The sequence below is a fragment of the Bubalus kerabau genome, chromosome 19 (assembly GCF_029407905.1).
Source record: "Bubalus kerabau isolate K-KA32 ecotype Philippines breed swamp buffalo chromosome 19, PCC_UOA_SB_1v2, whole genome shotgun sequence".
In the NCBI taxonomy this organism is placed as follows: Eukaryota; Metazoa; Chordata; class Mammalia; order Artiodactyla; family Bovidae; genus Bubalus; species Bubalus kerabau.
Window position 1 is genome coordinate 34,923,069 of NC_073642.1, and position 14,697 is coordinate 34,937,765.

The window sequence follows — 14,697 nt, forward strand, 5'->3', positions numbered from 1 at the left end:
CTAAATAGTTTACACATGGTGTGTATTCATGTTAAACCTAGTCTCCCAATTAAATTTACTACTTATTCAATTCAATGATTCTGTCCAGGAACTATCGTCATTATTCCCATTTTATAGATGTAGAAAGAGGGGGCAGCTTCCCATAGCTGGAAAGTGGCAGTGCAGGGATTAAAGAACATTCACCCCACACCTAGGGTAGGCCCAGCAGCTTCTCCTCCCATCCCCATGACTGCTCTGGTCTCTGTGGGGTCTCATCTCCCTGAGAGCTCTGAGAGGCCAGGCCTAGAGCAGAATCAGGGCTTAACAGATAATTCTTGCATGAGAGTTGATGCACCTCCCTACAGGGACAGTAGGGGTGCTGATGTGTGGCCCACTCCTGCCTCCGAGGCTGTATCCTTCCAGGGGTGTATTCCAGTTTATCTGTATTGGAACTGGAATCTATGTGGAAGCCCCTCTCCTCCAGGGAGGACTCCTGGACTGCAGTCAGGCTAACATATTATTTAATCTTCATAGTTACACTGCAAAGTAGACATTATTATCCCCATATTACAGAGGAGAAAACAGAGAGTCAGAGAAGTGAAGTGACTTCATCAGAAACACGTAATACAAGACAGAGCAGGGATCTGAATTCATATGGGAACCCAAAGTTGATGTTTATGCACAGCATCTTCTTGGCTGTAACTCACTCTCACTCCTCAGATAGGGTGGGAAAGGGCTTAATTCTGTGCTGGGGCTATTTATGCAACACTTTTTTCTAAGTGTCCTCAGCCAACTCCTGCAGTCTAGGGAGTTTGCCTGGGGACTCTGAGTCACTGACTGCCCCAACCTCCTCCCCAGTCCGGCTCCCAAACCATCCGGCACAATGAGCACTTGCTGTCAGGGTCAGCATAACCCTGAGTAATCTGTCTTGACTGGTTGTGGTAGGATATGGGGCGACAGGGAAGAAATCTCTTCCTCCAAATGCTTGCCCATGATCCCGTCACGTTGTCTAGAAAGCCCACTGAAGAATGAGTCTCCCTGGGAAAGAACACAGGAGCTCATTCCCACCTCTGTGCTATTACTGTATCAGAAAAAACAAAACATATCGTGGAGACTGCGATTCCAGCCTGACTTTACTTTTGAGTCAGTAGGAAGCCTTGGCTAAGTGGCTTACTTCCTAAGGACTCAGTTTCTTGCTCCAGGAAATGAACATTATCAAGGCTACCCTGCCCACCTCCCAAGATCCATGCAATGCTCTAATGGACTTTGAGCCCTTTGCATTTGCCAGCCTGGATCCAAGCAGCCTGGGCAAATGTGACAGCAGAGGGCTCAGAGGCCTGGAGTCGGTGCCCACCCTCCCTTGCCTCGGTATGCCCTGCCACTCCTCATTCCCACACGCATGGTCACTCCACTCCATCCTTTCCCCCTGCTTGCTGTTCCTTCACACACCTCCGTGTTCTGGCTCCCACACTTTTGCTCACCCTGTCCTCTCCACTTGAAAACCACTTTCTTCAGTCCCTACTGGAATCACCCATTCTTTGAGGCAGGGATTAGATGCCCCACCCCCTGACATTTGTGAGGTGGATTATAATGAACCAAGAAATTTCCCACCTTCTTCCTCATCTAAGATGAAGAACTTGAGGCCCAGGGAAGTAAGTGATTTGCTTGAAGTCATACAGCTCTTATAGATATGGTTTTTCCAGTAGTCATGTAGAGATATGAGAGGTGGACCATAAAGAAGGCTGAGTGACGAAGAATTTATGCTTTCAAACTGTGGTGCTGGAGAAGACTCTTGAGAGTCCCTTGGACAGCAAGGAGATCAAACCAGTCAATCCTAAAGGAAATCAACCATGAATATTCACTGGAAGGAGTGATGCTGAAGCTGAAGCTCCAATACTTTGGCCACCTGATGCGAAAAGCTGACTCATTGGAAAAGACCCTGATGCTGGGAAAGATTGAAGGCAGGAGGAGAAAGGGATGACAGAGTATGAGATGGTTGGATGGCATCACTGACTCAATGGACATGAGTCTGAGCAAGCTCCGGGCGATGGTGAAGGACAGGGAAGCCTGGCATGCCTGCAGTCCATGGGGTTGCAAAGAGTCAGACATGACTTAGCAACAGAACAACAATACAGCTCTTAAGCAACCTCAAAATGGAATCCTAAACCAAGGTCTTTTGATTCCCAGTCAGAACTGGCTTTCCTACAGCAGACTGAGTCCATGATGACCACCCAACTCAAGCCCATCCCTTCTTCCCCAAGCTCCAGCAGCCCTCAGAGTGTGCTTCTTAGGTCATGATCTTCCAACTTCTCCTATCTCTTCTCCCCACATAGCCTGGCAGCTCCCTAAGGGCTGAGAGATCAGCTACCTTGCTTACTGCTGGGGGAGTGGATGGATGGATGGCTGGATGGACAGAGGACCACTGTGGGCTAAAGGAGGTTGGACCATTGGATCCAAGGACAGGGATGGGAGAAAGGATGGGAGAAAGGATGTCCTCCACTCATCCTCCATCCATCCTGCTGGCCTCAGCTGCTCCTAGCCCAGGGACTCTGCAGTACCAGCTCGGAATCCAGGTTGGGGTTTCTTGGCTGACTCCTGACGGGCCAGGCCCTCACCAGGGCCAGGGCAGGCCAACTGGGCACTGTCAGCTTTCTTTCTCTCCTGCCCTCCTCAACCCGCTGTTTCATCAAAGACCAGTTGTTAAAGATGGTTTCACACAGGGTTTTAATTTCACCTCTTACATCACACATGTTGTATCCCCAAAGCCTCTTTCTCATCTGGTAGCGGCTACACTTGGAGAATTCCTACCAAGATAAAGCCAGAAGGTCCTCAAGGAGGCGTGGGCCTGTGTTTGTGTGGGAGGGGGTGTGCCCCAAATACGTCCATCAGTGAGCTGGTGTGAGTTTATCATTGTGATGTCGGGGTGGGGGTGGGGTCTCTTCATGTTCAGGATGTGGTGGGTCTGTGAATATTCAACATGTGCATGTCCTTGTGTGTCTGCTCATCTGTGAGAGTGGCTGTGTTCCAGAGTGTCTGTTGGGGGAGCCTCCACTTTCCAAGGGTGTGAGTGAAGGAGAGAAGAGGAAGATGACCTTAAAAGGTCACGACAACTGCGCCCTCCTGCCCCTCCTTCCTCCTTTCCCATGAAGGCAATTTCTGGAGATGAGAAGGCAATCACAGCCCCCCTCACTCCCACTCTGGAACCCATCAGCAGCTGGGCCTGGGCTGGCTGGGAGGACATCAGAGCCAGGTACTCCCTTCCCCTCCATCTCCCCCTCACCCCACATATTTCACACATTCACACACACACACACACACACACACACACACACACACAGCTTCTAGGAGGTGTGAGTCAGCGACAGCCCCTGGCTGGGGTGAGGGAAGGCAGTGATGGGGGCTGGGCAGCAGGGCCATCTGGTGTGCTCGGATACAGCAATCTGCTAATGGAGTTTCTTCGCAGACCAGCACCCAGGCTGATCCAGCCTCCTCCACCTGGAAACTTGGTACCCGGGTCCCATAGACAGTGGGGTTCACAAGATCCCAATGCCCTCCCCTTGGAAGACCAGCTAGGCATGAAAGAGCTACCCGCTTTCCTAGATGCAGAAACTGAGGCCATTTCAGACCCATCTGCTTTGCCCAGACATCCTAACTCGTGACTAGGAGAGCATTTATTAAACCCTGCCTGCATGGCAAAGCTGACCATATACTAGGTCATTTAATTTCCCAGCAATAGAGGGCACTGGAATGGCCCCACCCCGTTTTACAGATGTGAAAATGGAGGCTGAGGGAAGTTATACAACCTGCACAGGGTCACCCAGCTACTACATAAATGCCAGAGACTGACCTGAACGCAGATCCACCTGACCCCACTATGCCTGCCTCTCACTGCAAGGTGGCTGGACCCCAAACCTCTCCTGTACCCCACTCCTCTGAGCTTCAGGCACCGACTCCAGAGGCATATACAGAGACATGGAAATCAGCCAGGGGAGAGAAGAGACCAGCTTGGGCAAGGACCTAAATATGGGACCCACCCCCAAACCCCCCCCCCACCCCGGTAACATATTTTTAGGTCTTACTCAGGGACATTTGAGGCCCTTCAGAGACCCCCATGGGCAGAAAATCTTTCAGTGCCACCCAGGAGCACGAGGGGACAGAAGGCAGCTGGCAGGGTCATTGTGGTACAAATAGCCAAGAGCCTTTCTCTTCCTGAGGGGGGACTGGCCATGTCCCTCACCCCCATCCTCCCTGGGGCCGGCCAGGGCCAGCCCCGCCTCTCCTACCAGCCTGGCCTCTCCACCTGGGTGACTGGTGATGGGTCTACACCCTTCCCTGCATGGGTGACAGCGCTCTCTGGGAACGCCTTGACAGAGTCTTTGTTCCCCAGAAATAAAAGAAAATCGAGCTACAAAGGGAAACCTCAGGTAGCTTTTAACGGAGCTCGGCTGCCTGGGGCAGAGTGTGTTTAAGCTGGAGGCAGTTGTCACAGGAGCAGAAGGGGGAGCTGCCCACATTCCCCTCTCGCCCGCCTCGGCCCCTTGATCAACTTTACACAAGGAAAAGATTCTTCCAAATAGAGGCAAAGGAGAAAATCAATACGAATTGAGAGAGAAATGTAAAGCAGCCGCGTGTGTCTGTGTATGAGTGTGTGTGTGTGTCTATGAGTGTGTGCATGTGTGAGTGTGCACATGTGCACACGTGTGTGTGTGTGTGTGTGTGTGTGTGTGTGTTAGGCACAGCAGAAGTATGCTGCCTGGACCCAGGCTGACCTGCTCAGGGGCCCAGGCCAGGGGAGCAGGGATTGGGAGTCACTCCCTGGCACGTGCGGTGAAGGGATGCTGGTGGCTGGGGGAGGGGCAGCAGCCGAGTCTCTCACTCGAGTTAAGAGAGAGATTAATATATTCAATCCGCTCAGGGTAATTGAGGGAACAATTGGAGTGTTTTTCTAAAGCCCATAAAACTGCCTCATTTGCAAGGAGGAGCTGACCTGCGCACAGCCTCTGTCACGTGATGGAGCACAGGAAGGGAGGGGGAGGGTGACATGGGGCCCCCAATACCGAGGAACTGGGGCATTAGCTGGGGAGGGGGCTGGCAGTCCTGATCTAACCTGTTCTCACCCTTCCCATCTTGTTAGTAGCAGTCCAAGCCTCGGTTTCCCCACCTGTGAAATGGGTTATGGGCCCTCCCCTTCCACCACAAGACTGGGTACAGTCGGGCAGAGGCCGCTGACCCTAAAGGCCTGGCACTGAGGTGTAGGGGTGGGAGCAAAGAGGCACCCAGCTGCCCTCCCGGGTCAGCTCCCCGCCCCCACCCCAGACGAACCGGGCAGGAATGTTAATGAAATCCACCAAGTGTGCTTTTCACTACTGGAACCATTCCTGTCTCCAGGGCAATAGTCTCTGCAATAGCGAGCAATAAAAGGCAGAATAAATTGAAAAGCGGAGCAGAAAGGGAAAGAGAGTGAAGGCCTGGAGTGCGCTGGCCCGAAGGCAGAAGGATGCCTGGGGTTGGAAGTGTTCGGGGCTGGAGACCCAGCCCGAACTGCGAGCCGAAGGGGATGGAGAGAATCCGAGACGGGGTGGGGGAGGGGAGGACGGCGGGAACAAAGGGAGACAGACGCCCAGACGGACAGCCGGCGGCAGGCAAGCGGATCGGGCCACTGACTCGTTCCCCTCCGCTTCTTTTTAATGAAAGCCCCCCAGCCTGTTGGTGCCAAAGCTACAACCAGAATCCTCAGGCTTAGAGCCAGGTGCTCAGCATTTGGTGATTGCTTTATTAGCTTTTTCTCCTTTCTTTTTTTCCCCTCCAGGGCAAAAAAAAAAAAAAGTTTTAAATGGAAAGAATTAAAAAAAAAAAAAAAAAGACCCTTGAAAGCATCATTTAAAAGGCTCCTCGGGAACAGAATCATTTCCTTGAAACAAAACTGCGATTGTTTGCAAGAGGTAAAAGTGAGGGGAGGGAACACACCTCCCCAGCCTCCCGCTCCCATTCTCGCTCCCACCCCTGCGTGGGAGGAAGCTCCAGGGCCTAGCGTGCGGGAGCCCCCAGGATGGCTCACAGAGCCGCAGCAAGGAATTTTCAAGTTCATGTTTCCAGAAATTTCATCACGGGGAATTTCCAGGCCACAGTTTCCCTCTTAAATAGCTCCGCCTGGCTCTCAGGAGATTGTCCTTACACCTTCAGGATCTCTTAGAGAGGTGAGTGAGGTGCGAGGAGGGCCCGCGGCCCCTGAGGGCCCTGCAGCTCCCGGCCCAAAGCTGCGGTGGCCTCCTCCCCACCCCCACCCCCATCCCCCACACCCCATTTCCCCCAGCCCTTATTTCCCAAGAGGCCTCTTGTGCCCTTAAAGGAGTTGAGCAGGAGTCCCCCACAAGGGCTCAGCAGCCAGATTTGGCTTGCACCTTGTTCCTCTTTCTGTCCTTCCCTGGTGGCTCAGACGGTAAAGAATCTGCCTGGAATGCAGGAGATCCAGGTTCTATCCCTGGGTTGGGAAGATCCCCTGGAGAAGGGAATGGCTGCCCACTCCAGTATTCTTGCCTGGAGAATTCTACAGACAGAGGAGCCTGGCGGACTACAGTCCATGGAGTTGCAAAGAGTCAGACACTGAGCGGCTTAACACTTGCTGCTCCCCTCATCCTTGGGTACCTTACTCTGCCCTGCACTGGACAGGCCACCTGCATTCTGCTCAGATCAACTCTCTCTTGCCCTGGGGAGAAAGGGCCTTGGGACTGCTGGGGTGGTACAGCCTCATGGTCTCAAACCAACCAGGAGGTGAAGGAGGCAGCGTCAGGGACAGGATGAGTCTGGAGGAGCTCTGCCTGGAAAGGAAACCGCCGGAGCACCCCTTGCATCTGGCAGGAAGCCTGGAGCTGGTTCCCTCCTGTGCGCGGTAATCTTTCCTCTGCAGCCACTGCCTGCACGTCCTGGTCCCCCAATTCGTGGGTCGGGCCCCGAGGGTCTGGGGTCTGTGGCCTGGCCGTACACACAGGAAATACTCAGGGAGGTAAGCCCTCCCTACCACCAACCCCCACACCCCCTACCCCCACCCCTTTCCCAGCTCCCCACACACAGAGGAGGTAACTTGAGGACTGAAGAAAAGGTGTTATTTTAGGGGAATGGATTGTCCCAGCAGAGTCTCCAGGATTTCTGGAAACCTGTGACTAGCACTGGCATGGCCATTTAGGGCTATGTAACCTGTGGACTGTGGCTGAGAAGCAAAGTGATTCAAAGTCAGTCACTGCAGCTTCACAGTGAGCCCTGCCTCCCGCCCCTTACTCTTTCTTGATCTTGGCATTCCTAATCCCCTGCCCTCTGCCCCTTGCTCCACCCTTACCCCATCTCTCAATCTCTGACCATCATCAGTTCTGGCTTAAAAAAAAAACCTGACACACAAGTTGGAGAAGAACTTGTGAGTTTATAATAAAGTTCTCAATTGAATAGACTGAATGACTGAAATAACTGAGTAGACAGGACAGAGGCTAGTTTGGAAGGAACAAAATTAATGCACGAAAGTCTTCCTGAAGGAAATGGCCTTGGGTCTATCCATGAGCATCTGGAGCCTAGAAATCCATTCCTGGCCTTGAACTGAATATTGCTGATGTTGGGCTGAATTCGAGAATGCAATTCCCTCCTCTCCTCTTCTTCCCCCCTGCTCACTGTCTTTTCTTCTTGCCACCCTCAATCCCTCTAGATTGCTTTCTCTTCCTCTTCATCTGAGAATCAAAGAGAGCTGGGTTAAGTCTTTCCCTCCTGGGCTTCGTTTTCCCTATCTGCAAGGAGGGGAGAGAGGATGGTTTCCCTCCCTGTGGTTCTAGGCCTGATCCACTTCCCCAAGGAGCTGCCCACAGGTCCAGACGACCGCCTGCAAGCCCACCCCTCCCTGAGTGCCTGGTCATGCTCTGTCCCACCAGTTGTGTCTCTGAGCCTCCAAAGATGCCAGAAAGGTACCCCCCTTTCTCATGCTGAATGGCTGGGTGAGTTTGCCTGAGTTGAGACAGCCCTTCTCTCCTCTGGAGGACGCCTCTCCGTTGTCTGTTCCCCCCACTGGCTTCCTGGCCCTGTTGTCAGGGTTGTGATGGCTGACCCCTCCCCTAGGAGGGAAGTGATTTTCCTCTCCCTTGAAAGCCATTTTCTTGTCTTGGTAGAAGCAGACATCTGACACTTTAAGAGGGAGAACGGCAGGGAGATGATGGCATTAAATAACAGAAATTAGAGCTGCAGCGGCTGGCTCAGCCATCTCCCAGCCCCCCTTCCCTGCAGGAGTCCCACCCTCCCTCAGAGGTATTCAGAGGAGCAGCCTGCACAAAAACTGTCCACGTGGCCCCTGGATCAGGTGGTCAGGGCACACAAGGACCTAGACAGCATGGGACTGCTTCTCCCTGAGCTCTGAGCTTTTGCGTTATCTTGTCCTGTGACAAACTCTAGAACATGTAGGAATCCAGGCCTTATCTATTTTATTACCAAGCTCACCACAGTACCCTCAGCACCCAGCTCAGAGCTGGGCATACAGTAGGTGATCAACAGTATTTGCTGATTGACTGACTAACGAATAAACAAACAGAGGCCAAAGCAGTCCAGGTAACAAACTGAGACCTGGACAAGAGAAATCGGTCCCTGGTCCCTGGTCCATTCTTCCAGTTGTCCAGGCACATTCTGCCAGATTACTCTGGCTAAACCACAGATCAGATTGTCTTTCTTCTGCACAAACCCCTCTGGTGGCTCCCCATTGCCTCCTGACCTGAATATCCATCTAGCTCTTTTGTCACTCTTCCTTCCACTTTCTCCCATCCATCGGCCTTCTCCCAGCCCAACTGAGCCCACCACCCTGGGCTCCACTTCAGACCAGTGCATCATGGGATGGAGGCACTGCAGGAGAGCCAGGCACCTTTGGTTGTAAACTTCTGGTTTCAACCTCAGCTCATTTCTTCTGCCAGACAAACCCTTTCTTTCTCAGTCAGCTTATTCTGGTCACTCCTCCTTGGAATATACTCCTCAAAGCCCACAATTACCATTCCTAAATCTTATTCACCTAGCATGGAATCTGAGAGAGTCAATACTTAACAAATGTTTGATGGATGAATGAATGGATCAATGAGGGAATGAATGAATGAATGAATGAAAGTGAAAGTCAAAGTGGCTCAGTTGTGTCCAAGTCTTTGTGACCCCATGGACTATACAGTCCATGGAATTCTCCAGGCCAGAATACTGGAGTGGGTAGCCTTTCCCTTCTCCCAGGGGATCTTCCCAACCCAGGGATCGAACCCAGGTCTCTGGTATTGCAGGCAGATACTTTACCAACTGAGCCACAAGGGAAGCCCAAGAATACTGGAGTGGGTAGCCTCCTTCTCCAGCGGATATTTCCAACCCAGGAATCGAATGGGGGTCTCCTGCATTGCAGGTGGATTCTTTACCAACTAAGCTATCAGGGAAGCCTGAATGAATGAAGGATTCACCTCGAATGACATCTCTTTTGAAAAGCCTTTCCTAGGCTTCAGATTCAGACCTGCACACTCCCTCATCAGACCTCTCCTCCCAGCACATAACTTCTGTGCCCATAGGATCCCCACATTGTGCCAGGCTGTCTTCAAGCCAGGTGGCAACTTGAACTCAGGGTTTGACCCAGCTTTGGATCCCATGCGCTAGTGTGCACTAAGGTCCCCAGGAAATGTGGCTGGCATTAGATGGAATCAAGCATCCTTGGGGGATGAGCCTCAGTTTCTCCACCTGTGAAATGGGCTGCTTGCTCTACTAGCCTCTATCTGTACTGGCTGCGAGGCCCACCAGATACGCTGTCTGGTTGCAGAACACTACCACATTGGGGAATGAATCCTCCTTAGCTTGGACAAGAGCTAGATCCTCTCACCTGGGCCTGAGGCTGCCAGGGTCCCAGTTTAGGGCTGAGTCCCGCCTGGTTGTGGAGGAAGCTAGATGGGGTTGAGGGAGGGAAAAGAGAGACTTCTGTCTCCTGGTCACTCCAGGTCTTCCTTGAAACCCGGTGAGAACATGGGAGAGTGAGTTTGAGGAATGACGTGTCTCTGGGGACACTCACCCACTGGGCAAAAAACCCCACCCAGTGACGTCCTTGATCTGTGCAGCCTTTGTTTGCTCCATTCTGTCTCCCACTTCAGACTGGAACTCCCCGTTCCACCCTCAGACTGCTTGTTCTTCAGAATCCAATGAGGCAACCTGGGGAAGTTCTGCTGTTCTGCTCAGTGAAGGACTGTGGGGCAGCCAGGCTCATCAGAGACACAGGGTTTTCTAACTAGGGGAGCAGTGATGCTAGAACCTGATGGGCACCTACCTGCAGCCTGGGCAGCTGGGGCTCTGTGTACGGTGACATTGGTTCCAGCTGGCTGGCACCAGGATGGCAGTTTGTGGCAGGAGGCTGAGGGGCGGGGTGCACGTAGAAGGCCACCCTGTAAGCCAGGTCCCCTCAGTGGCGGGCCGTGGGGTCTGCACCGGCTTGGAGCAGAGCCGGGTTGCCACAGTAGCAGTACAAGTCCCCGCGCGGAGCGATTCATACGGGGCTGGTCTGGAGTGGGTAGATGGGGAAGATGGCCACGACCACTCACTGGGCCGCCTTCCCGAGGCCCTGCCCAGGCTCAGCGCCTCTACATGCAATTATGCGTCATGCTGTCCATCATTCTTGCAGAAACCTGGGTAGGGAATGTGGATCCCAGAGATGGACTCTGGAATCTCTCTCTCTGCCTCCCCCAGGGGATGAGGATGACAGGCAGGGCCCCTGAGAAACCCGGGCGGCTTGGCCTTCGAATTGAAGCCAGGCTTGGCTAAGAGTTTCTTGAGGATGACCCTTTGTCAGGCCCCACCCGTGGCCTCCTCCCTTTACTCATGTGGGGAGCCGAGGGCTCCTAGCCTGTGAGATGATCCTGGGTCCTGCCACCCCGGGAGGAGATCAACCTGACCCTGATCTCCAACCACGTGAAAGCCTGGAACTTAGTTTCCCCATTCCCTCACTGCCTCCTCCTCCAGGAAGCTTCTTTGGATGGCCTCACAAGCTAGGCATGGATTTTCTCCTCTTTCCAGATCACTTAACTATTCTTTATTTGAAATTTCTGCTTTTCTACCTGATTGCTGGAATCTTCTAGAAGGTGGGGCCCAGGTCTCCATCTCTTCGTCTACCCCGCATGCCCCAGTCCACTGGCTACTCAGCGTGATGCCCAGCAGGAGTGGCCCCATCCCTGCTGTGTGCTCAGCTCTTACAGTTTCACAAAGCCATTCCTCACCTTTCCTTTCATTCCTTCCTGATCTGACCCTGACCAGCATCAGCGTCCCCAGGCTACCCTAAAGGAGGCAGGGGATCACAGAGGGTCAGCTTTGGCATCAGTCACACCAGCAGAGCTGTGGGTTCAGTCTAGAGCTCTGCCCCTGCCCCTCCTGTTTCCCTTGAGGCTCCCTGGAGTCCCTGACTGGGGCTGGGCAGGATTTGCAGGGTCTCTGTCCCTCCCCAGCCACCACCTTTACTTCATACCTTTAGGAAAAGTAAAGACTAATTTGTTCCTGGTGAGGGTAAGGTTCTGCCCAGGGTCTTTCGGCTCAACAACATCAGTGACAGCAGAGTAGGTGGGGAGGGGGTCCCCATCAATCGCCTGCAGCTGCACCTCAGCCCCAGAGCAGGCCTGCAGGGGGTTCTCAGTTGACAGCCGGAGGTCATACCTGCCCTCCTCATTAAACTCCACATTTAAGACTTCGAACTCCAGGTCCAGTGTCTTTTCCTCACTCTTCAGCAGGGATGTAGGGACCTGGGGTTCAGGCCCCCTGAAGGCCTTGCCTGTGCTGGGGACTGACCCCTGGGCTCAACACAGGCCCCTTCCACCCACAGTCCCTACCTGGGCCCAGTCTAAAAACCTACATGCTGGGCACTCAGGGCCACACCCCACCTTTCTGTTTGTTTGTGGAGAACCCAGGTAACAAGTTAGGAAGCTGGGCCTATCCCAGAGAACAAAGGCAACAGTAGATTCCTCCCATTTATTCATTCATTATTCCTCCCGTTTGTTCATTCAACAAATATTTATTGAGCATGTCTTATGTGCCAGGCACTATTTTCAGCATCAAGAGTGTAGCAGTGAGCCAAAGATTATTGCCCTCCTGAAGCTTATCTTCTAGTTGGGGAGGGAGGTGGGGCAGATCCAAGTAAACACTAAATATAGAAAATAAGTGAACAGTGATGTCTGCTAGATGATGATAAGTTCTATGGAAAAATTCGAGCAGGGTCAGAGTTAAGGAGTACTTATCCCTGTGTGGGGAGCATGTGGCTATGGGGTAATCAGGACTTCCCATTTCCGGGAAAGCCTGTTTCCACATGCCTATTCATTCCTTGGAGATCTTGAGTTAGGGAAGTGTCTGTCCCCTGGGAACATACCCTTAACACCTGTTTCTAGAACCAGTTTGTTAACCTTCTGAATCAAAACAGAATATGGGGCACAGTTTCTCTTTACAGAGAGCCCAGAGCTTGCCACAATTCTTGACCAAAGAATTGTCAAGCTGGAACCCATCCTTCCTCACCCTGGGTCTTGCTGATACCAGTGGGAGAGGGGGATTCTGAACACTCCTCAGTAAGAACCGTCTCTACCATCCCCACCAGTACAACCGTCCTCGGTACCACTATCATCATTCTCATCCTTAGCCAATATCATCCCCATCATTTCTGATGCTCTTCATTGAGCAGCTACTGGGTACCAGACACTATGTGGTTCTTCATTGAGCAGCTACAGGTACAGACATTATATGGCTCTGTGAGATAGATATAATTGCCCTCATCTTACATATGAAGAATCTGAGGCTGAGAGAATCTCAGATAATGTGGCTAGTAAGAAGCAGAGTTGAGATCTGAACCTAGAGATTCTAAATCTATCTACATTTCCCCCTACTAAACATGTCCTGGGACTGGCTCATGGATTTCAATCATACTATTCAGGACTTCTGTACCTTAAGACTCTAGAAGTAAAGTTCTGAGACTAAAGAGTGGATTTATGGACAGCATAGATTTCATCCAAAAGCATACATTTGAAGTCATCTTGACTGGAAGGCATCATTCTCAAAAAATAAGAGAACCAGTCTACAGGTGGGCTTCCCTGGTGGCTCAGATGGTAAGGAATCTGCCTGCAATGCAGGAGACCTGGGTTTGATCCCTGGTTAGGAAGATCCCCTGGAGAAGGGAATGGCAACCCACTCCAGTATTCTTGCCTGAAGAATTCCATGGACAGAGAAGCCTGGTGGACCACAGTCCATGGAGGGTCACAAAGAGTCAGACATGACTAACACATACAGTCTAAAGATGGTTTGGCCAGTCCAGCTAAGGGCCCTGGTGTATGTGGTAGGCTTCCTCTGCAATGATTAAAATTCAGTTTCTTCAGCTCCTCCAAGGGGAAACTGAGACAGAGAGGGTTCCTAAGACCAGAGATGTAGTCACCTAACTTGCAGGTCATCGTGGGCAGATTCCTTTCCCTCTCTGGGTATCAGTGAACCAATCTGTATAATGGGTAGGAGTCAGATGGATAAGTCTTCCCAGATGAATTCTGGTGGTCTAAAACTCTGTAAGTCATATTGGGAAAGGCCACAGTCTGGCCGTTTTGGCTGGCAGAGGTTACTGAGAAACCTTTGGCTCCACAACTGGGCCTGACCAACCAGCCTGAGTCCATAAGCCATGGTATGCTTCTTCTAGGTCTGAAGTTTTGGAGGTTCAGTGATCCTCTTCTCTTGCATGTTTGAAGTGACCCTTAGAGCTGTTACAAGATGGGAACCAGTCTCTTCTGCCCTCGGACAAACCTCTGCACTGCACCCAGACCCTTGTTCCTGCAGGCCGGCCCCGTGCACACCACTGTCCTTTGGACTGTCCTGAGTCCCTTCCTCAGTGCTTCCCTCTTTCCCCTTCCTCTCTTCTTTCCCTCCCTCCAACTTTCCACAGAGGATCTGAGATGACTATGTCAGCGATAGTGTAGTTTGAGGGCCCTCTGCATCTGACACCCCACCCCTCCCGTTTCTAGCCTCCCCTCCCCTCCTTAGTCTCTGGGTAAAACTCATGTTTTGGTGTGTATATGTGACTGTTTTTTGTTTTTGGTTTTAACTTGTGATAAAATAATATGTAATATCAGGGCTTTCCTGGTGGCTCAGACAGTAAAGAATCTGCCTGTAATGCAGGAGACCTGGGATAATCCCTGGGTTGGAAATATTCCCTGCAGGAGGGCATGGCAACCCACTGCAGTATTCTTGCCTGGGGAATCCCATGGACAGAGGAGCCTGGTTGGCTACGGTCCATAGGGTCGCAAAGAGTCGGACATGACTGAAGTGACTTAGCACGCACACACGCACACATACATAAGATAAAACTGACCATCTTGACCGTTTTTAAGTGTGCAAGTTCAGTAGTGTTAAGGATATTTACTTTGTTGTGCAACCAAGCTCCAGAGCTTTCTTCATCTTGTAAAATTGAAACTCTACACCATTACACAACATCTTTCCACTTCCCTTCCCCTAGCCTCTGGCAAGCACCAGGCTACTTTCTGTCTCTATGAATGAGATTACTCTAGGCACCTCAGGTAAGTGGAATCACATGGTACTTGTCCTTTGGTGGCCGACTTATTTCATTCCACTTAGTGTCCTGGGGAGGGCTCACTCTTGCCCCAGGCCAGGCCTGCCCTGTCTCCCCTTGCCATCTTTGCTGGGGCTGTTTTCTCTGCCAGATTGCCCAGGCTCCCCCGA

General features: G+C 52.0%; 1 protein-coding gene across 1 annotated transcript in view; it reads right to left on the bottom strand.

The window, feature by feature from the left end:
* Positions 1 to 12,638, bottom strand: part of CCDC33 (coiled-coil domain containing 33) — a 126,193-nt gene extending 113,555 nt beyond the window's left edge. The window contains 4 exon segments of the mRNA XM_055555886.1: positions 10,339 to 10,575; positions 10,578 to 10,634; positions 11,468 to 11,767; positions 12,578 to 12,638. Of these exon segments, the coding sequence (XP_055411861.1) occupies positions 10,339 to 10,575; positions 10,578 to 10,634; positions 11,468 to 11,767; positions 12,578 to 12,638 (655 nt within the window).
* Positions 12,639 to 14,697: the final 2,059 nt, after the last annotated feature.